Source organism: Musca vetustissima, unplaced genomic scaffold (assembly GCF_032173495.1).
Source record: "Musca vetustissima isolate MV318-11 ecotype Yass unplaced genomic scaffold, APGP_CSIRO_Mvet_v1 utg32113, whole genome shotgun sequence".
NCBI lineage: Eukaryota > Metazoa > Arthropoda > Insecta > Diptera > Muscidae > Musca > Musca vetustissima.
The window spans coordinates 175364-199744 of record NW_026876495.1 but is presented as its reverse complement, the minus strand read 5'-3'; the positions used below and the strand labels follow the sequence as shown (position 1 = coordinate 199744).

The 24381-nt window shown below is 33.0% G+C and overlaps 3 protein-coding genes across 3 annotated transcripts; 2 read left to right on the top strand and 1 right to left on the bottom strand.

The window, feature by feature from the left end:
- Window positions 1-40: 40 nt before the first annotated feature.
- Window positions 41-289, top strand: LOC133321062 (cuticle protein 19-like). The gene has a single exon (XM_061530162.1). It carries the CDS (start codon window positions 41-43, stop codon window positions 287-289), a length of 249 nt encoding a protein of 82 aa, XP_061386146.1.
- A 6174-nt stretch (window positions 290-6463) lies between these two features.
- Window positions 6464-16434, bottom strand: LOC133321061 (pre-mRNA-splicing regulator female-lethal(2)D). Its single transcript, XM_061530161.1, has 4 exons — window positions 15906-16434; window positions 9052-9176; window positions 8652-8985; window positions 6464-7419 (listed from the first exon to the last, which is right to left on the bottom strand). The coding sequence occupies exons 1-4, from the start codon at window positions 16381-16383 to the stop codon at window positions 6464-6466; spliced, it is 1893 nt and encodes a 630-aa protein (XP_061386145.1). The 5' UTR covers window positions 16384-16434.
- A 3320-nt stretch (window positions 16435-19754) lies between these two features.
- Window positions 19755-22833, top strand: LOC133321059 (tRNA pseudouridine(38/39) synthase). The gene is given in 9 exon segments (XM_061530160.1): window positions 19755-20021; window positions 20067-20089; window positions 20153-20244; window positions 20299-20633; window positions 20697-20998; window positions 21060-21177; window positions 21232-21344; window positions 22515-22663; window positions 22727-22833. Coding segments are annotated over 9 exon segments (1506 nt in total).
- Window positions 22834-24381: the final 1548 nt, after the last annotated feature.

Below are 24381 nucleotides of genomic sequence, written 5' to 3'. Positions count from 1 at the left end.
GTATTTTTGAAAAGAAAATTTTTTATGAGAATACCATTTCATGCCCGGTATGCCCTTCGAATTTGAATATGCCGTCAACGATGTCGAAACCGCCAACGACTATGCCCACAAGGCCAACAGCGATGGCGATGTGGTGACCGGTGAATATCGCGTCCAACTGCCCGATGGCCGCACCCAAGTGGTACGCTACACCGCCGACTGGAAGACTGGCTATCATGCAGATGTCAGCTATGAAGGTGAACCTCAATATCCTCAGGGACCCAGTAGCAGACCCGGCTATAAATACTGATTCGTGACTCCATAACATGTTTTGTTTTTTCGTTTATTAATTTGAAAAAATGCTGCTGCCGCTGATGTCATTGCTCATTAGTTATCACACAGAAAGGTTTTGAGATAAGATCCCTCCTCCCGTAACCCCCCTTAAAAATAGTAGACACGTACAACTTTTTTTCTCATTGCTAAGATTTAATTTAAATTTACCATCTAACATTTTGTTGATTTGTTGAAATTTATTTTTTCTTTTTTTTATTAATTAATAATAATTATTTTTTTCTCTTGTGTGTAATATGTTAAAAATAAAATATTAAAAATAATAAAAATATCTTTAAAAACAAATAAATAAACAAAACTGATCATGATTTAATCAATTTTAATATTTTTCAGGATTTTGAACAAAAAATATGTGATAAATAAAAAAATAATAAACAAAAAAATGTGGTTGTGTTTAATTTCAAGTATTTCAGCCCAGCTGAATAAGGTTTCTCAATGGAAATCTTCAATTCAGCCTGGCTGAATAAGGTTTCCTATAGGAAATCTGCAATTCAGCCTGGCTGAATAAGGTTTCCTATAGGAAATCTGCAATTCAGCCTGGCTGAATAAGGTTTCCTATAGGAAATCTGCAATTCAGCCTGGCTGAATAAGATTTCCCATAGGAAATCTTCAATTCAGCCTGGCTGAATAAGATTTCCCATAGGAAATCTTCAATTCAGCCTGGCTGAATAAGGTTTCCTATAGCTAAACTTCAATTCAGCCTGGCTGAATAAGGTTTCCTATAGGAAATCTTCAATTCAGCCTGGCTGAATAAGGTTTCCTATAGGAAATCTTCAATTCAGCCTGGCTGAATAAGGTTTCCTATAGAAAATCTTCAATTCAGCCTGGCTGAATAAGGTTTCCTATAGGAAATCTTCAATTCAGCCTGGCTGAATAAGGTTTCCTATAGGAAATCTTCAATTCAGCCTGGCTGAATAAGATTTCCTATGGGAAATCTTCAATTCAGCCTGGCTGAATAAGGTTTCCTACAGGTAAGCTTCAATTCAGCCTGGCTGAATAAGGTTTCCTACAGGTAAGCTTCAATTCAGCCTGGCTGAATAAGGTTTCCTATAGTTAAGCTTCAATTCAGCCTAGCTGAATAAGGTTTTCCATGGGAAATCTTCAGTTAAGCCTGGCTGAATAAGGTTTCCTATAGGTAAGCTTCAATTCAGCCTAGCTGAATAGGTTTTCCCTTGGGAAATCTTCAATTCAGCCTGGCTGAATCCTTACTCCTATGGGTTAAAAATCATAAAAAATATTCTTAAAAATCCACACCATTGAAAATATTTCTAATAAAATCCACAAATCCATAATAGATGACTTAGGAAACTTTAAGAATAGTTTTATTCAAAAATGATTTTCTAGTTTTAATTGGGCGCCATGGAATGTAGTGCAACCGGCCAATGTTATTTGGGCGATACCAAAGCCACAAAAATTTCGTTTTCTCTTTCTTCCATTTATTTTTTTTATTTATTTTATTTTGCCACTACACAGCCTTGGCCTTAAGAAAAACTGTTTTGCCAGTAAGTCAGCCAGCCAGCAGCTGTTCAACCCAACGGTACTTCCTACCATATTATCGAAATGGCCAAGACACTGACCACAAAGAATTCATGTAAATGCTAATGCTGCTACAGCTGCTAATAGTCTTGTTGTTGGTGTGTTTGTAACCAACACTCCAACAACTTGTTGGCCAAAGCAGCCAATTGTTGTTTTTTCAAAAAACAAAAAAAATACAATTGGCTTCTCAGATTATGATTTCCACTATTTATTTGTTTGTTTTTGTCTGAAAGTGTGTGTGAGAGAGAGGGAGGCTGGTCACACACACACACATTTGTATACAAGTTTTCAATTTAGCATACTGTAAAATAAAATACATTCCAAATATTGAATAATATCTTGTTACTTGTTTTCTTTGTTGCAAAATTCAAATTATTTATGTAAATTGTTGTTGTTGTGTCGAACAATCAATAATGTTCGAAGCTGGCTAGGAAGCCGGGTAGATATTGAATTAATTATATCTACATAAAAATAATTGAAATAGCATCTTCTCAATGATTTCTCTTGAATAATTGAAACAATTTGTCGGCATTTAATTTATAGAAAAAACGAACAACAGCAACAACAACCGTTTGCCTCATGACACCTTGGCTGTTGTAATAGGAAATAACACCTGCCAGTTATTTGTGGTATCCATAAATTTATGGTCTGACGAAGAATAACAGCAACAGCTACTGTTAATTAGAAATAAATTACTAGAATGAAGCAATATTCATTTAATATTTAATTATAATAAATTATTCAATTTAAACACAAAAATTTTCAAATAAAAATTGTGAAATTCTTAACGGACTCAAAAATTGGGTTAAGATGTAAATAATCATTCCGACACCACAAAAATTTAAATTTGAACACTCCTTCAACGACTACCAAACAAACATAATTCACCACTACCACTTCAGCCTAAAAGTATGCTTTACAAAAGCCATTGCAACTAACGATTAAAAATAAAATAACACATTGCAGTAAATAAAAATAAGATGGCGACCATTTGATATTCTAGCAAGGACTCAAACCGATAGTCACATAGAATTACAACAGATGTCGCCAAAGCCACGAAAATTCGTCTACAAAATAATCGACGAGCTAATTGAAAAATTAAGGACGAATATAAGGGGGACTATACAGAACCTAACGAGGGAGTTTATAGACGACCAGAAAGAAGTATTTATAGATGAAGTTGTAGTCTTTATAGAGGAGCAGAAGGAAGTCTTTATAGACGAGCTGAAGAGCGAGTCTTTATAGACGAGCTGAAGAGCGAGTCTTTATAGACGAGCTGAAGAGCGAGTCTTTATAGACGAGCTGAAGAGCGAGTCTTTATAGACGAGCTGAAGAGCGAGTCTTTATAGACGAGCTGAAGAGCGAGTCTTTATAGACGAGCTGAAGAGCGAGTCTTTATAGACGAGCTGAAGAGCGAGTCTTTATAGACGAGCTGAAGAGCGAGTCTTTATAGACGAGCTGAAGAGAGAGTCTTTATAGACGAGCTGAAGAGCGAGTCTTTATAGACGAGCTGAACAGGGAGTCTTTATAGGCGAGCTGAACAGGGAGTCTTTATAGGCGAGCTGAACAGGGAGTCTTTATAGGCGAGCTGAACAGGGAGTCTTTATAGGCGAGCTGAACAGGGAGTCTTTATAGGCGAGCTGAACAGGGAGTCTTTATAGGCGAGCTGAACAGGGAGTCTTTTTAGACGAACTGAACAGGGAGTCTTTATAGACGAGCTGAAGATGGATTCTTTATAGACGAACTATATAAACGAGCTGATGGGAGTCTTTTTAGGATCTTTATAGATAAATTATTTGAAAGGTTTAATATTGGGATTCTTTAAAAATCCACGTCTTCTATAATAAAATATATATTTAAAAAATCCACGCCTTAAAAATTATTATAAAAATATAATAAAAAATCCATACCTATTATAACCTTAAAAAATATTTTTTTAAAAAATCCAAACCTGAATTGAAGATTTCCTATGGAAAACCTTATTCAGCCATGCTGAATTGAAGATTTCCTATGGGAAACCTTATTCAGCTTGGCTGAGTTGAAGATTTCCCCTAGGAAACCATATTCAGCCAGGCTGAATTGAAGATATTCAGTCAAGCTGAATTGAAGATTTCCTATGGGAAACCTTATTCAGCCAGGCTGTATTAAAGTTTTCCAATAGGAAACCTTATTCCGCCAGGCTGAATTAAAGATTTCCTATGGGAAACCTTATTCCGCCAGGCTGAATTAAAGATTTCCTATGGGAAACCTTATTCAGCCAGGCTGAATTAAAGATTTCCAATAGGAAACCTTATTCAGCCAGGCTGTATTAAAGTTTTCCAATAGGAAACCTTATTCCGCCAGGCTGAATTGACGATTTCAGCCAGGCTGAATTAAAGATTTCCTATAGAAAACCTTATTCAGCCAGGCTGAATTAAAGATTTCCTATAGGAAACCTTATTCAGCCAGGCTGAATGGAAGATTTCCTATAGGAAACCTTATTCAGCCAGGCTGAATTGAAGATTTCCAATAGAAAACCTTATTCAGCCAAGCTGAATTGAAGATTTCCTATGGAAACCTTATTCAGCCAGGCTGAATTGAAGATTTCCAAAAGGAAACCTTATTCAGACAGGCGAATTTTAAGATTTCCTATGGGAAACCTTATTCAGCCAGGCTGAATTGAAGATTTCCTATGGGAAACCTTATTCAGCCAGGCTGAATTGAAGATTTCCTATGGGAAACCTTATTCAGCCAGGCTGAATTGAAGATTTCCTATGGGAAACCTTATTCAGCCAGGCTGAATTGAAGATTTCCTATGGGAAACCTTATTCAGCCAGGCTGAATTGAAGATTTCCTATGGGAAACCTTATTCAGCCAGGCTGAATTGAAGATTTCCTATGGGAAACCTTATTTGTATGCCTTGAAAAATATTTTTGTCAAAAATTCCACTCCTTGAAAAATATTTTAAAAAATTCGCGATCTCCATAGACCATGAAATCCACGACCTCCATTGACCGTGAAACAACATTCTTCTAAAATCCACACCTTTTATGAGCATGAAGTAAAATATTCTTTAAAATGCACGTCTTCCATATAAATATTTTTTAAAAATCCACACCTTTCATTGACCTCAAAGAAAAATATTTCTTAAAAATCCACTTTTTTAATACCATTGAAAATTTTTTCATAAAAACCCACGACTTTCAAGACCTCGTAAAAAACATTCTTTAAAAATCCACGCCTTCCATAGACTTTGAAGAAATAATCTTTAATCTACGACTTGGACTCTCCGAACTTGCGTTTGTCTAAAAGACTCCCTGAAGTTCTGTTGTAGATCTCTCGAATGGATCCTGGAAATAGTGATGATGTAAAATAAACTCACAATTTCATTTATGGTATTTTTTTAATTTTTTTATTGATTGTTTTTGTTGTTTTTTTTTCTTTTTTTATATCTCGTTACTATTAATATAATATTATTATTTTGTTTTTAATATCTTATCTTTGTATATTTTTTCATTTTTTCTCATGAAAACACTATAAATATAATTTCTATAAAAATTAATTATTATTATTATTATTAACTAAACTAAAGAAAAAAAATATATGGTCAATTTAAAATTGATCAATGATTTTTTTGTTTTGCTGTTGTGTTGCTGATTTTTAAAAACTATTTAAAAAATATTTTCTTGTTTGTTTTGCTTTCTTTTCACAATTAAAATAAAATATTAAAAAATGTTGTTTGATTTTATTGTAGTTGTTGTTTTGCAATAGTAGTAATAATAGTTATGGATAAAAACCAATTCAATGCTAAACTAAATAGATGAAATGAACGAAAGGAAAAGGGGAAACAGAGGATAAAAGTAGTGCAAAAAGCTGCTTTATATATATATTTTCGTTACAAAATGAAGATCAACATAAGGAAACAAAATTGAAGAAGTTGGAAAATAGGAAACGCAAAATAGAAGATTAATTGATGATGAGAATAAAAAAAATTTAAAGGGACTTTTAAAATCTAAATCATCCATCCATCCATCCGTCAGGGGAAAATAAATAATAATTGGCTTTCTGAGAATTGAAAAGCTTCATAGATTTAAATCTATTTTAAAATAGTATGGTATGGAGGATGAGGAGATTTTAATTTTAAAAGTCCTGAGTAATTCGTATAGAATATTCATCAAAATAATAGATTGAATTTTTTTAGCAAAATTATCAAAGAAAATAAAAAAAATATTCTTAAAAATAAGAACAAACAAAATTAAATTAGAATTAATTTATAAAAAAAATAATAATAAAATAATTATAATAAATCTATAAAAGTTTGTTAACAATATTTGCATACATTTCTTGTGATTTTCTTGTTGTTGTTGTTGGTTAATGATATACATTATTATTTTTATTTTTAATTAATAATAAATTTTGTTATTGTTACTTTTTTTGTTGCCATTGTGAAAAAGTAGTGGACGACGATGACGACAGACATATACGAACGAACAAGGGGCGCGGCGAGCAGTAGGAGTTTATAGTGGGGGGCATAATTATAAATGGCGATGAGAGAGGGGGGGATTACAATAGGTGTGTGAGAATATGTCTAGAATTGTTAGATTTGCGATTAAACAAATCAGTGATTGCTATCACCGCCTCCGCCACCATTGCTGGCACCATTTAATCTCACCGATCTTCGTCGTGTCATAATACGCTGAGCCATACCCGAACTTTGTTGTTGTTGATCCATGGCCGATGCATCATTTGCCAGAGGATCACACGCCGCCGATTCTTCATTGGCCATACCATCCATAGCATTGTCCACAATGCTGTTTACCGCCGCCGCCGTCGTCGACGTATTCATGAGCATCTCATTCTCATCAATCGATTGTATTGAAGATCTACGGGTGGGAGGCACAACTCTTAGTTTCGATTTTTTCGGAGGCAATGTGCGCGGTGAAGAGACCATAGAAACAGGTGCCTGCTGCTGCTGTTGTGCCATTGCTTGCATTTGTATACTTTCCATGGGTGCATCACACTCATAGTTACGTTTCCTGGAGGCAACCGTTCGCATTTTAGCTCCAATTGCACCACCACCATTACCCTCATGGATTAGTTCACTCATTGCCGCATCGCATTCATTACCATTGTAATAGGTGGCGGTGGTGGTTGTGGTGTTTTGGCCTGGACGCATAGTTACATTCTCATCAATTGTCTCCAATGGAATTTGTTGCTGTTGTTGTTTGTACATCATCTGTTCGGGGGACATTTGTTGTTGTTGCATTTGTACATCATTACCATAAATATTGCCATTCACAAGTTTTGCTGTACCATCATCATCATCACAAATATCATCAGCAGCGCCGGCGGGTGACATATCTTGTTCATTTTTTATTGCATTAACATCACCGTGTTGTTGTTGTTCCTGATCCTGATTGGTGGTTGTTGAGATGCCGGTTTTTAATTGAAAATTTTCCTTCTCCAATACTTGTATACGATCTCGAGTGGTTTTAAGTTCTTGTTGCAAAAATAGAATTGTACTTTGCATACCCTCAACATCTTCGTCTAGTTCCTGGAGAAAATCGTCAAGTTCTGAAAGAGAGAGCAGAGAAATCATAGATTAAAAATTTTAATAAAAGAAAAGTGTTGTAGATCTTCAGCAGAAAGGAGGAGTTGAAGGGATTTTTTTAAAGAACAAAAAGGATTCTTTATAGTGAATATCAAGGCGAGCGGAATGGGGCCTTTATAGATTATTTTTTATAGAAGATCTGGAGAGTGTTTCTGGACAAGTAAATCCTTGTATACTATCTGGAAAGGAGCCATACTAGATGGGTTTAAGGAATGCTCTATAGAAGAGTCAATAGGAGAATTTTAGAGGAGATAAAGAGAGCCTATATAAACTATTCGAAGGGTGACCCTATTTAGAAGAAACGAAGTTCTGGGAATATTTAAAGACAAGCAGAAGGAATCCTTTCTAGGCGAGCTAAAAGGGATCTCTACAGACGAAGGGAATCTTTATAGACGAGCTGTGAAGGGAGTCTTTATAGACGAGCTGTGAAAGGAGTCTTTATAGACGAGCTGTGAAGGGAGTCTTTATAGACGAGCTGTAAAGGGAGTCTTTATAGACGAGCTGTAAAGGGAGTCTTTATAGACGAGCTGAAGGGAGTCTTTGTAGACGAACTGAAGGGAGTCCTTGTAGTCTAGCTGAGGGGAGCCTTTATAGACGATCTGAAGGGAATATTTGCAGTCTAGCTGAAGGGAGTCTTAGGACGACCTTAAGGGAGTCTTTATATACGTGAAAGGAGTCTTTATAGGCGAGCTGATGAGAGTCTTTATAGACGAGCTGAAGGGAGTCTTTAGGGACGAGCTGAAGGGGATCTTTATGGACGAGCTATGAAGGGAGCCTTTATAGACGAGCTGAAGGGAGTCTTTATAGACGAGCTGAAGGGAGTCTTTTCTGAAGGGAGTCTTTTCTGGACGAGCTGAAGGGAGTCTTTTCTGGACGAACTGAAGGGAGTCTTTATAGACGAACTAAAGGGAGTCTTTATAGACGAGCTGATAGTTTATTTAGAAAGTCTTTTAAGAAAGTCTTTTTTAAGCGTCTCTAAATGAACCTATGTAAGGCTCTATATACGACACGAAGGGAGTCTCTGTAGATGGAGACGAGCTCGAGGGAATTTTTATATACAAACTGAAGCTAGAGTCCATAGACAACCTTTGGCATCCGATGTCCATGTGAACAACTTTATGGATATCAAGAGGCCGGTTCAAATGGGCAAAATATTACTTCTAAAATGAGATGAAGTTTTTGTCCCCCTACATACCTGATTGTGATTTTTTCACCTCTTCGCTGAAACTTTTCTGCATCGATAATTCCGTTTCCAATTTGGCCAAACGGCCATTGGATGTCATTTTGCCAAGTTCCTCATTCTCTTGATACAGTAGGCGACATTTGGCCATTAAACGTTTGCCGGTATTTGAATCGGGCGTGAATTTCCAAGCCGACAATTCATTTTGAGTTTCTTCCAATTTGGCCTTGGTGGCTTTCAATTCTTTCTTTAACTTTTGGAAAAGTAAATTAACAGCTGGATCCAATAAGGCCGATCTCAAGGCAACGGCTGAGGGGGCCTGAGCGGCCTTGTATTCAGCTATTTGGCTCTGAAAACAAAAAAGAAAAACAAATTAAAAATTGTTCGTCGTGGTATTTGGAATACAAACACTTACCACATAATCCTGAAACTCTTGCTCTTTATTGGCCAAACGACGCATAAGTATCTTTTCACGTCTTTGGGCATCGGTGCATTGCATTGTGAGACGTTGTTGTTCCAATTTAAGATTTTCAATTTCATCTGGATATTTGAATAGTAGTTGTTGTTTCGTTTTTTGTGTTTTTGTTGTTTACAAGCATTATAAAATAAAACAGAAAAACAAATATTAGATAAAAATTGCCATAGTTAGGAGATAATAAAACAAACAGCTTATGGACGTACATAATACAACTATATATATATATATACACAGTGATTTTTTATAAACACAAAAAAGCATTACAGATATCATAAATAATAATAATAACAATACTTTATCTCAGAGTTTCTTTCTTCATCTCTCTCTGTGTGCAAATTGTTGAGAGGAGAAAAAACGTTATACATATAAATACAACAAACAAATAAAATATAAATGAATAATAAACATACTAATGTAATATTTTCTTTTATCTATGCTAGACAGATTTTTGCAGAGTACTCTATATTTTTGTTATGTTTATTATTATTTAATTTATTGTTTTGTATTTTTTGATTTTCATTTTTCAAGAGTTTTTTTTATTAATTTTTGTGTGGGTTAAAAAACAAAATACGAAATCATACCAATACTATGCATTCATTCGCATTCGTGTTGTTGGTCTTGTTGTTGCAGTTGTTAATTCGTGTCATTTTGTGCGATTTCTACAAAACGTCTTTCTTTGGTTGCGACGAAAACGAAGACGCTCGTTCTGTTGAAATTAGTCTCCAAAAATGTTATATATTTTTGAAAACTTTATTATTTTAATTTTTTATTGAAACACTTTTTTTTTTACTTTTTCAAACTCTGCCGAAAATATTCACATTTGCATTTTTATAGATTTTTGGAATATTTTATTTCAAAAACTCTTTGGTAACACTTTCTTTAGATGATTCAATATAGAGAGAAAAGAAGATTTATATTTATTATTTCATATTCAAATCATCGTATACCACTTTGTGTTGCCTTTAAGGCCATGATTTTTTGAAATATTATGAACAGACACTTCTTATTGACTTTTACAGAACTTTATACAATGGAATGATATTTACAATTTCTTTATTATATGTATTCACACTTTTTTGTCGTAGTAATTATTGGATGATATTTACGATCCCGAATATAACAAATTCTTCTTGAGTTAGGAAAGGCAATTTAGTTTCTTAGCTCACTTTTCATTATATTAGACGTATGAGTGCAATTTACTTTCTATAAGAACTTCCCGTAGATCATTTACAAAATATATTTCGGTTTGTCTATAAATAGTTCGTCTATAAAGACTCCTTCCTACTCGTCTATAAAGACTCCCTCCAGCTCGTCTATAAAGACTCCCTTCAACTCGTCTATAAAGACTCCTTTCAGCCCGTCTATAAGAAAAATCCTAGTTCACCTATAAATAATCCTCCAGCTCGTCTACAAATACTACCTTCAGTCGTCGCCCAATATACATTGTTCAGCTCGTCTATAAAGACTCTCTTCAGCTCCTCTATAAAGGCTCCCTTCAGCTCGTATATAAAGACTCCTTTCAGCTCGTCTATAAAGACTCCCTTCAGCTCGTCTATAAAGACTTCTTTCAGCTCGCCTATAATATCTCCCTTTAGCTCGTCTATAAAGGCTCCCTTCGGCCGTCTATAAGATAAATCCTAGTTCAACTATAAATAATCCTCCAGCTCGTCGCCCTATATATATTCTGTGGAATTGATTTTCACTATGATAAAAAATATTTTAAATTTTACTGTAGAAACTTCATCTAAATTGTTACTAAAGAAACCCCAATTGGGTAGGGTTGCATTCAAATACTAGTAGGCTGAATTCAAATTTTTATATAAAGATACTTATTCAGCTAGATCGAATTCATGATTCCTATACAAAACTCAATTTAAATTTTCACATGGACAGCTCAATATCGAGGGACTTATAAATGTATTCCTGGAGAAGACTCTATTCGGCTATGCTTTTTGAATACAAAACTAAAGTGAACTTGGTATATACAGTCGAAATCGAAATTGTTAATATTATCTAAGGTAAATTTGCTTTTCCTAAAGGCATTCTGATTTGTTGAGAATATTTTATGGGACAGACTGATGTACTTAAGACGGACTTCTTTGTTTTGATTGTCATTGATAAGAAAGTACAGGAAACTTGGGTTTTAAGAGGGGGCAGGTTCTGTGCATCCAATACAGAATCGGCCTTGGTCACATAAATATTGATGGAGAGTTTTGCATTGGGAGATCTTGCTTTTCTATGTAGATAGTGGCTATGTTATTTTCAATAGGTTCAATATGATCAATTGCTATATGGGTTCTAAACAAATTTAAGTAAATTTATCTTCTTAAAATGCATTGGATTTTCGATGTATACATCGATGATAAAAACGAGGGATATCATAATCTATAGATGAAATACTTCCAAATATAGGTGGCAGATAACTAGAAATTTTGTAGACTCTAGTTTTTAAATTTTTACTTCTATTTGTTTAACTGCATTAGTATTTAGATGTAGACCTCAATATTTTCAGCGCTTCTAATTTTTTAGTAAATTTTATTTTTAATGGTGCTATTTCGAGAAGAAGACTGTTCTTCTTTGCTTTTTTTTTTCTTCGAATTATTACATACCAAGCGACATCATTCTTGAACATATCAGACGATATAACTAGAAATATTAGAAATATTTAATGCATTTTACTATGATCTGCTTCTAGCTGTATTTAAAATGTACCTGTTTAATAAATCCTTTATAAAAACGTCTACATTAAGGCTGATAGAATGGCCATAGATATTATTTATATAATCTGCATCAACCCGTGTTCCTCAGCTATTATTTCTGAGATCTGAAGCTGATATCTAGTTGTGAGTCAGAAAGACCTCTAATATCCCCACAAAAAAAAAAAAACACTCGAAACGTTTGAATTTTTAAAAATTGTAGAATCGAATTAAATGGTCTTTCTAATCTAAGCATTAATTCTATAAGATGGTCATGATAAAATCCAACACTATACTGGAACCACTAATAAAAATCTACAAGTATAAAATGGATTTTAATGTGAAAAACAATTATCGATATTAATAAAAACCTTTTTAACATGTCCTATATACTTTACTCATGGCAATTTCCTTATTTATTTTAGTTTTTTAAATAGGAATTTTAATCATTCTTTTTTTATACTTCTATTAATTTATATCGAATGCCTGAAACAGCCCAAGAAGTCGGAATCATAAAACATTTAAGGTAGAGTACAAATCGCTTAAAAGGGGGCGGCCAAGAGATCGCCGAAATTGGTCTCTATAAGAGATAATCATTTGCCCTTTTCGATACAAATCAGCATTAAGTGAACGTAGTAAACGTTGTTTAGCTAGCCAAAATCCTTCTACATTTAGAAGTGTCTTTAAATTGCCTCCATGTGTATCTCCTCTATTAGGTATCTCCGAAGCCGGGCAACAAGTAATGCATAACTAATGGACAAATCTCACTAAATGTTTTGATCTTGCTGCCTTTTTCTTCCTTTCATTTATTAGATCGAATTCCAAACTTTAATTGAAATTTTCAGATGATATAGTTTAGCTCTACAAGTATAAAAATTAATTTAAGAAAACATAACTATATAATTTAAAATAGTGCCTTTATAAAATTATATATGAGTAGTGATAATATGTTTCGTAGCTATTACTAGTCGCATCCTAATTGCGTAATATGATATTTATATTTAATATAGAATCAACTTGAAGACCTCCCTGCAGAACTAATAAAATAGTCTAAATTCACACTAAATGGATTGCTCTTGTAGCATTAATTCACTTCTTCCCAATTATTAGATTGTCTTTTAAGCTCTAATTTGAAACGAAATTATATTGACAGGGCCATTTTAGGAATTTTCCAAACATAAATCTCTACAAGTAAGAAAATTAGTTTTAAATATAACATTATTTAAATTATAACTAGTGTTTTAAGAGTCATAATAAGTACCGTAGCTAATGATTCCCTAGTAACAACAAACATCATATCCTCCTTTTGTAATAGATTTCCTCTTTTCTTATCCTCTTTTTGCCTTTAACATCCGTTCATATACAGTTGGATCGACTTTTAAGCTCTAATTTGATACAAAAATAAATCGAATGGACCAAAAGAATATACAAAAAGACTATATTTATTCAAATTGTACCTTTTGAAAACTACGTCCTTTATGAATAGTAATATTTTGAGAATGGTAATAAGTTCCGTAGCTATTATTTCCTCACAATAATTTAAGACCTCCTATTTTCATTCCTCTTGAGCCGCGGAACAAGAACCGTTAAAAATCTTGATTATAAATTTATTTGCCTTCGTTTTATATTCCTGTGAACCTGTAAACTAATTTTGCTGATCTATAAAAAAAAATATAAAATTAAATAAATTTTTATAAATTATTCTAAATATACAATCACCTGTACTTCAATATAAGTCTTAAAAGCAGCACCATTTCCCTTACTTCTTTTGTGATCTCTATTGGCATAGAATAATAAAAACCCTAACTAATAACATTCTTTCCAGTACTAATATTTACTGCTCAAAACTGGTCTTCAAAAATCAAATTTAAATTAGTATTGAATATTTATGAATAAATTTGCCGGCTAAGCAGCAACATTTTTGCAAATATTTTTCGCCAAATATTATGGTTTAGTGATTTGCTAGAAGAAACCAAATTGCTTTTCTGCAAAAAGAATGTAAAAACTAATTTGAAAAAACTTGTATTATGTGGCACTTTTTTATGGGTATATATTTCCGCGATTGGACGTTTCTTCATTTTAACTTTTTTCTCTTTATTTGGTATTCTTTTTCTTATTTCTTCATACATATATAACAAAGGGGGGGCAGAAAAAATACTTCTACAGTTTATTTTTTTAGAAAATCAAAATAATGAAAAACAATAACAAAAAAAAATCATCATGGTAAAACTTGCTATGTATATACACGGCACACAACAACAATATCAGACGACGGCAGCAGCAGGGTACACAGTTGAAAAAGAAAAAAAAACATATTTTATAAATACACACACAACACGCGACGCTCGAGATTTTTTTATTTGTATTTCATTTTATTTTTTTATTCGTTGCTTTTCATTTTGTTTTTGTTGTTGTTTTTATATTTAATTTAATGACATTGTAGGTTGTTGGCTGGCTGGCTTGGTTTGGTCTGCTTGTTACGTTTTGCTTATTTAGGTATATACTACGGTGGTCGTTTTGTTGTTGATTGATCAATCGATTAGAGTGAGAGAGGGGGTAGGTGTGTTAAATTGTGTAGTATATAGGGCGCGCATAAGAAATAATAAAAAAAACGAACAAAAAAACATAATAACAGTAACAACGACGAAGGCGACGTTGTTGCCAAAGTGTAAAGAGAGAACGTTGTTTTATTTTTTTTTTATTGTATGGCAAAGAGAAGTTGTTGTGAGAATTTTAGTCGTAGCAGTTAAAGAGAGAACGAGATATTTTTTTATTTATTATTTGTTTCGAACAAAACAAAACAAGGCGTACGTGATTGCGCGACGGTGTGATTTTTTGTTGTTGCATGGGTATTTATTTTTTATTTTCAGTAGCAAGATAAATATTTTTTTCGTATTGATTTTTGTGTATATTTATTTTTATATATTTTTGTTTACTTTTAATAATTGCCAAACATAAAATTATTTAATGAAAAATAAATGTTCTTTTATTAACACTTTGTAAACAAATTTTCCATAATAAACAAACAGTTTTTTAATATTTTGATATATTTTGTTATTTTTTTGCATTTTTTTTAAACTATGTATTGATTTTTTTTTAAACTTTTTTATACAGTTTATTTTTAATTAATTTTATTTTCGACACACTATTTTTATATTATATATTTTTATTGTCTTTTTTATAAATTTCTTTATATTTTTCACTTTTTATAGTTCATAGTAAACAACACAATTTTTAAATATATATTATTTTTTATATTTATTTTTAGTTCTTATTTGACACATTTTCAATATTTTTTTATCATATTATTTATTTTTAATCATTATGTTATAATATTATTTATTATTTTTTATGTTATTTATTTTTTAATTAATTTTTTTTTTATTTTCGTAACTTTAGAATTTTTTGTTAAAAGGCCACTTTTTTCACTTTTGATGCCGATATGATGTTTAACGATTTTTTTTTATAAAAAATTTATTTTTTTTTAATAAAGCATTTGGAATACCTTAAACCTTACCACTGCGCAGAATTTGTATTTATTTTTTTTACATTGGAAGAGGGGGGAAAAGTTCTTTAAGAGTCAATAAGAGAGTGTTCGAGTGTTCGCTGACTGCATGGAGAGTCTGTTTAATATTCAGGGATAATCTTTCAAGATTTTATTTTGAAATAAAAGTCTAAATTAAAAACAAAGTAAGATAGCAATTAATAAATAGTAATTCCACAACACCCAAAGAGTTAAAAATTATTATTTTTATTAATATACAAAAAAATAGATTTTAAAACTTAATATCATTATTAAGATTATTTTTGTTGTGACCGGAGTAAAATAGAGGACATTAGATGACGCTTCTAACGTTTTTATCGAAATCGTAGCACAAAACACACACTCACACACACACAAAATGTAGCTCTAAAAGGTAGTGTAAAACACAGTTCATATATTTTCTTTTTTAATTTTTGGTATTTTTTCATTTTTTTTAATTTCAATTAAATTATTTTTTTTTAATAAAAACAAAATTTTGTTTCTTTTTTTTTGTAAATTCAGAAAAAATATTTAGAAAAAAACTTTTGTGTATTATAAAAATAGTTCAGTACCTTCGAGTTGACGTTGGCGCTGTTCAGCTGCAGCTATGATGGCAGCAGCAGCAACTGTATCCTGATGCATGACACCCGTTGATATCGGCGATGAGGGTCTTGAGGACTGTTGTTGTTGCTGCTGCTGTTGTTGTTGATTAACCGCATGATGAACATGATGCGGATGATGATGATGTTGGTGATGATGATGATGTGAATAAGCCGAGTGGTGATGATGGTGGCCGCTGCTTCCCGCATGATGTGCGGAAGATGTGGGTTCCTCTGTTACAGAGGGTGTTGGCGAAGCGGGACCCGACAAAAGGCCACCGCTATTGCCGCCACCACCGACACCACCACCACTAACACTGTTGCCTCCTCCAACAACCGACGACGAGGATGAGGAGGCATTATGTAAATTTTGTTCATATTTAGAGGACATTTTATCGTAACTATTCATCAATGGTCTCTGATCGTCCATAGTCATTGCAGCGACACTCATTACAATAATAAATTTTCTCTAATTAAGGCCAAAAATTTTGGTAGTGTTTATTTTCGATAATATGCAAAACAAAAGCCTTCAATGATACAGTGTTTCTTTCTCTTGCGTGATTGCTTTGCGCTCTTTACTAACAGCAGAGTACAGCGACGGCGACGACGAATTATTTCTTATATCTCTATTACTATATGTTTGTAAGCATGTATGTACAAATCACCTCAAACAAAGAGACTTTTTCGTCAATTCGTTGCAAATTCAACGTCGTCTTGTGTATATATGATGTTGCGTTTTTTTGCTTTTCTTTTCGTTTTTCAATTCCGATGCCTTATACAATTTGTATTCCGTTGTATTGCCGTTTCATTACTTTTTTCTTTTAAATAAAAAAACATATATAGATAGATTTATTAATTTTATGACAAAATAGATTTTTCTCGTTGCTGTCAGCCACTTTTTTCTTTTTATTTTTTTGCTTGAATTTATTGATTTGCCTGCTTCTTCTTCATCGTTTCTCTTTCGGTGGCATACAATAACTCCCCGTCGACTTTGAATAAATATGTATGCCTCGTTTTTTATTTTTCTTCTTCTTTTTTCTTTCAGAAACACATAACTCTTCTCGTTTTTTTCAATTACAATTTTCACTTACGTTTGGTACAATTTTTCATAAAATTTCTTATAATTTCTATTAAACAGTTTATGCTTTAACACTTTTGCGTAGAATTTTCCATAAATTTAGCACTTAAACGCGTTAAAATTTCAATTTTTCAACCAATTTCGTCGCGTCACAACTTTTTTCTATGGTTGCTGGCTTTGGTGTTGCCAATCGCCTATGACAATTAATCAATATGGCGGCGATTGTTTGTGTTAATGGCAAAGGGGTTACTTAACGCACAGTTACTCGTTGAATGGTGACTTTTCACGCAAACATTTCGGCAACGGCGTTGTGGTTTGTTTACATAGAAGAAATAAGTTGTATTTTAGAATATTTTAATATAAAAATAAACTGTTACGTTCTAAACTATGAAATATCCATTAAAAATTAAACGTAAAATTTAAAAGGAAACGTACGTCTATATACCTCATTGTATTTATATAAAAATAATATTTTAATAGGGAAAATTTGTAGCCGATAAAACTAGCATACAATGCATCACTTGTACAACCCAAGCACACTTGTTAAGAAACCCAAACAAATCCGTGTTCAAAAAACTGCATACTTTCATGTATCCAAAACCTGCGTTTTTATAAAAAAAAGCTTTCTAGCCTGTGAGTATTTAAGACATAGAAAGAAATAATTTTACTCATGGTACAATTATTCAAGGTATGCACTATCAACTTATAAATTACAATTTTTTTTCATACTGTTGCTTGTTATGCCAAATTCATATACAAAATGTGTGACTGTGTATGTAAGGTTTTGAAAAATATAACAAAATATATTCGAAAATCGAATATGAAGATGAATTTTACAACAATTGTAAGAAGAAATGTATGATTTGTGAATGAAACAAGATGTAAATAATATCGATTTTGAAAGGAAAACCTGGCATTCCATTCATTTTCCGCGTGTTTGGTAAAATGTTAAAAATATGTCATATGAACAGAACGACTTCTTGCTTTTGTTTTCATTTAGTCTGACATTGCTGCCATTAACTCGAGTTGAGCTAGCGTGACCATATGGTCACACTCATTATACGATCAATAAATCATCTAAAAAACCTGTACCCGAGCGATTATCCAAATCAAATTTTCTATTTTCTGACAAAAACTGCCCTACCTTGTATAATTGTACCAGGATTTTACTATTCATTAAATATTTGTTTTTAAAGGTTTGATATATTTTCATAATAGTACGTTTTCATTATACTGGATTTCGTTAACCCAGTGGGTTTGAATTGTCAATTCCTTTGAATATACGCCAAATAAATCCTCACAAAGTAGATTAACGCGGTACAAAAGTTCTAATGTAAATGCCACATAAAATAGTGATTCTAAAAAATCGTTAATAGTACGTTTACATTGTACCTGACGTTTACGTTGTATCGAAAAAAAAAACGTTCCTCAACCCACAAAACTGGTAAAACATTGACTCAAATTTAAGACAGCACAAAACAAAATGGCCTTCTTTTTGTAAACTTTTTACTCGAGAAATTTGGTCGAGTAAAAATGGTAAACAGGAATGCCCACTTTTGATTGGCTGTTATGTTGATTTTGAAGTATTGCCATTTAATTTTGGCATATTTACTAGATTTGCGTTCCCGAAGTTTTCAAATTATTGTGTACTCTGAGAGCAATTTTGAAATGTTTCCCTTTTACTACATTTACTATTAAAAAAGTACTGGAATAGACCAAAAGTCAATATGTTATAGAATATCTTAATAATTTTCTGGTGAAAAAAACTTTTGACAATTGGTATTCTATAGAAGACGATGTGTTTCTTTAGCACTTCTGGTAACTTTTTATAGGTAAATCAAATAATCTTCGGCAAAAAACGGAAAGACATTTTTTATATAGAAAACTGAAGATTTTCTATGGTAGATCAAAGTGTATTCAATTTCATATTTTTCTTTTTTCTCAAAGTAGTTTCAGGTTTATGTAAGTGATAAACTGTTTTATCATGATTAATTTGACAATATTGTGAAAAAATCATGGCATAATTATGTCATGTATTAAAATATACCTTTCCGTGTATAAATCCCAAGTAATTAGTCTAAACATCATATTAACAAAGCCTGCGTTGCCAAAATGGGAAATACGGTAACTCTATTTTACTCTGAACATATGTGTGTTATCAATGGCAAGTGAATTGCAGCATTACAAAGAGGAAGAGCACAATGTGCGGGCTCTAAAGGCTCAATAGCAGTTCGTCCTCGGACGGCTCACAAGAAAGACGTAAAAAAAATTTTAAATGAGTACTAACGGTTGTTAAGCGTTCGCTTAACTAACACGTGTGTTTTTAAATACGGATAACCTATAAATTACGAGTCGTTCAACAAAATCCAAACAGCTGCGCATGAAATTTTTAATTTTCAAATTTAATAGTGTGTACTATGTGACTCCTTCACAGTAGAAGAGTTCACTGATACACAAGGCTTAGAATTGAACATTGTGGTCAAATTCTTAAAGAAGATCGAAGTCAACCTGCACAAACCACCATCTATGGATAAAGTCAAATTCGTAGCAAAGCTACATACGGATACATGGCACTAAACCTTCTATCCCTATAGAAAGTGGGCCAACCAAAATAATAAAAAAAAAAAAAAAAAAAAAAAAAAAGGCTCAATAGCCCTAATTGTAAACAAATGACCAACAGCAGCAGGAATTGGTCCAAGAAATAACCATTTGGAATCAACAAACCAATACCAGATCTAAAAGAAATGTCTGCTAAAATACAAATAAATAAACGTGTCAAAGGTCTACCCAGGGAGGAGTTGGAGAAACTCTCCAAGACCGAATTAATTGATAAAATCATACAGCTGGAGGCATATAACTTCCAATTGAAAAATATTTTAAACAAGAAATTGGACGAAAATGATGACGACCTGAGAGATGAACTTAAGGAATTGAATAAATTAAATGAACAATGTAAGGCAGAGGAAGGAAAGAAGAACGAGGATGTTACAGAGAATCCCGCAGAGGGATCTGCTGAGGCCCCAAATGCTGTTGTGGGTAACAACAAGAAGAACAAGAAAAGGGAGTTTGACTTCAGCAAGTAAGTGGAAACGTGACCAATAGCCGGTACAAGTAACTGAATTGTATGAATTTGTTGTTTCAGATGCCACAAAAGACATGTCTTAATGAAATTTTTGTACTTTGGCTGGGATTATCAGGGTTTTGCCTGTCAGGAGGATTCCAATGCGACCATAGGTTGTAAAATTCAATAATTTGTTAATTTTTATGTTAATGATAATTTTTCCATAGAATATCATTTGTTTAGAGCCTTGACCAGAGCCTGTTTGATAGAATCCCGCAATACTTCCAACTATCATCGTTGTGGTCGCACCGACAAAGAAGTCAGTGCCTTTTGTCAGGTCGTATCAATTGATTTGCGTAGCAAATTCCCGCCGGAGAAACAATTTGATGAAGACAGCCTTAATAATGAAATAGATTATTGTGGTCTATTGAATCGCATTCTGCCAAAAAATATTCAGTGCATAGCCTGGATGCCTTTGCGTAGCCCGGTATATAGTGCCCGATTTGATTGTGTGGCAAGGACATATCGTTATTATTTTCCCAAAGGTGATTTGAATATAGAGGTAAGTAAGAAAGAACACGAATTATTATTAATTAAATAAATAATGTTTCTTGTATTTCTTTAGGCCATGCAAAAAGCTTGCAAATTATTACAAAAACATGGTGATTTCCGCAACTTCTGTAAAATGGATGTCCATAATGGTGTAACAAATTACATACGAAATTTACAATCGGCCAATGTTCGACCATGTCCCAATGTACAAGATGAACAACGTCAGGGTTATTCGATGTACTATTTGGAAATCAAGGCAAATGCTTTTCTGTGGCATCAAATACGTTGCATTATGGCAGTTTTGCTACTAATTGGCCAGCAGAAAGAAGATCCGGAGGTGATAACCGAACTACTGGATGTTGAAAAGAATCCATGGTAATGGGAAAACGTCAATATTTAAGAAGTAATTTTAATTTTGAAATATTTTTTCTTTCAGTAAACCTCAATATACACCTGCAATTGGTTTACCTTTAAATCTCTTCAACTGTGAATTTCGTGAGAAAACATGCCGGCGAACCGATGAAGAGTTGGGAATGGATGCCCAATCCAATGATGTAGTTGTTGATGCCCAATCAGATGATGTTGTTGTTGTGGCGACTGAAAAAGAGGATATAATGGATATTGATTCTACACCGGATATCAGCCCTTGGATTTATGATGAGGAGAATCTACAAAAACTTATTGAAAATGTCCAAAGCGAATGGACACAATTTAGTATAAAGTAAGTCACAAGAGACTGCACACAAATTTTAAACAACAATCAGAACGAAAAGACTTCCATAGAAATAGAAGGTCTCCTTCTGACCAGACCAGAAGGTCTCCTTCTGTAAAAGACCAAAAGGTCTTCTTCTGTAGAATACCAGAAGGTCTTCTTCAGTAGAAAACCAGAAGTTATTCTTCTGTAGAAGACCAGGAGGTCTTCTGTAGTAGACTAGAAGGTCTTCTTCTAAAGAAGTCCAGAAAGTATTCTTCTGTAGAATACCAGAAGTTATTTTTCTGTAGAAGACCAGGAGGTCTTCTTCTGTAGAAGACCAAAAGGTCTTCTTCTGTAGTAGACTAGAAGGTCTTCTTCTAAAGAAGTCCAGAAGGTATTCTTTTGTAGAAGACCAACAAGTTCTACTATAAAAGAAAAAATATCATATGCTGGTCTTCTTCCATAGGAAATCAGAATGTAATATTCTGCAGAAGACCAGAGGGCCTTTTACAGAAAATGGCCTGTAGGACTTCTTTTGTAGAAGACCAGAAGGTCTTCTGTAGTGGGGTTTTTCTGTAGAAGACCAGAAGATGTTCTTCTGTAGAAGATCAGAAGCTCTTCATATGTAAATCATAAGAAGATCTTCTTCTAGTATTCTTCCATGGGAAATCAGAAGGTAATTGTCTGAGGATGATCTGAAAGTCCTCTTCTATAGAAGTTAAGAAAGTCTTCTATAAAAGACTAAAATATCTTCTATAGATCGCTAGACGGCCTTCTTCTGTAGTAGACATAAAGTTCTTCCTCTGTAGAAAAATGGAAGTATTTCTCCTAAAGGAGACTAAATGGTCCTCTTCCGCAGAGGACAAGAACATGTCCATCTTTAGAAGGCAATAAATTCTTCTCTGGAAACCCGGAAGATTATCTCGGGAATGCCAAAGAGTTTTCTCTAGAAGTTCGAAAGTTCTATCGAAAATATCGAAAGCCCTTTTACCTAGATGACCAGAAGATTTCAACATCAGAAGCCTTCTCCAGTCTTCTCCAGAATATTCAAAAACGAATACTGTTTAAGACCACAAGGATTTTGTTTGAAGACATTTTTTTCTTTACGGTTAATCGTATTTTATAGAAAAAGAAAATATTTTAATTTTTAAATATATTGAACCTATAATTTCTCCAATTATTTCTCCATGTCTTTAGATCCACAATGATTCGTAATGTTCTACACAATTTGGAATCGCTTCTTGATAAGGAATTTAAACCGCAAGCAGTGCAATCACAGGTGCTACTCCTGCAAGATGGTGTCAAACCTAGGCAATATCAAAAATTACTAACAAGAAAACGATGTGGTAAGAATGTCCTATAAAAAAATTGAATTTTTATAACTAAAAAATTGTTCTTTATCTTTGCAGAGAGTTTGGAAAATCGTATTGAACATTTTGTAAAGAAGCAACGTCTCATAGTCAACGATGGTAGTTCGGCAAAATAAGACATATTGACTACTCTTAATTGTAATTAGTTTCAAATTGCATGTACTCTGTAATATTTCTTAATAGTCTACATTTTAATTAGCAATAATTAAAAAAAGAGATAAGATTATTTTTTGTATACAAATTACAAATAAAATTTAATAATTGAAGATTTTTGTTGTTTGATTCCAGCTCCACCAGTTCATCCAAATTTAGTACTTGTCGTGTTCACTAAAGCCACCTCCTTATATCAACACTACCTTTCTACAACCTTGATTCGCCATCCAAATTACAAGTTTTGTAGCTCTATCCATTCACATGCTACACAATTGCACCAAATTTAGTACATTTTAGTACTTTTCGATTACTCATAGTTCGAATTTCCTGATCATCATTCCAAATTTAAGAGTTGTAGCTCTATCGATTCGCACAAATACAAATGGTAGGTTATTTAATATTTTTGGACTTTTCGTGCCGTTCAAATACGAATTTCCAAAAATCCAGCCTTATCTGACACCTTCGGACCAAGAGTGACCCTCATGCCAAATTTCAAGCTTCTAGCTTTAGCCGTTTCGTCTGGGCGTTAAAGAATCTTTAAGTCAGTCAGTCAAGCACTTTACTCTTTCTTTAATATAGATTTCAAATGTGTGAGAAAACTTCAGAATCTCCTTTAATCATTGCTGCAAATTTCATAAAAATCGGTTAAGTAGTCCGTGAGTTATTTGCATTTGAATTGAACGATGATCCGAAATATACTTCCTGTTCGCTGCTGGTCGCCTATTACCTAATAATGAAAAACCCCACAAAAATGCATCTTTTAAAAATGGCAATTTTTCTTCTTTCATTATGTGGCTGCAGGTTTATAAAAAAGATTATTGCATACTTTTAGGCGAAAAGCAAAAATTTTAATGTTCTCGTATTTGCCCCTATAACTTTTGAACTACTGGCGGTATTGTAATAAAATTGGTGTCATATGAAAGCTAAGAAGACTGGCTATTCGTCTATCCATCCGAGAATTCATAAATATGAAGCTGCTTATATTAAAATTTAATTGGAAAGATACGTTTATAAATTTTCCCTTTGAAACAGATTTAAAATTGAAATGAGCCATTTCAATAATATAGAAAAATATCTCACCTTTAATAGGTCACCTTATTTGTGTTAATCGGGCGGTGGGTTAAAAAGTTACAGCCATTGGAAGACAATTCTAAAGAAACCCCTACAAGCAAGGAAGAATTTGCAAACGAGTCTTTCAAAATAATTTTTCACATAAATAGGTTAATATTTATGAAAATACGAATAGATAGGATAATAGCCAGTCTTTTTAGCTTTCATAGGACACCAATTTTATTACAATACCGCCAGTAGTTCAATAGTTATGGGACAAATACGAGAACATTACGTTTTTCGCCCAAAAGTATGCTATAATTTTTGTTTACAAACCGACAGCCATTGTGAAAGGAAAATTGTCGTTTTTAAAAAATGCATTTTTGTGTGATTTTTCATTTTTAGGTAATAGGCGACCAGCAGCGTATAGGAAGTACATTTCGGAGCATCGTTGAATTTAAATGCAAATAACTCAGCGGCTGCTTATCCGA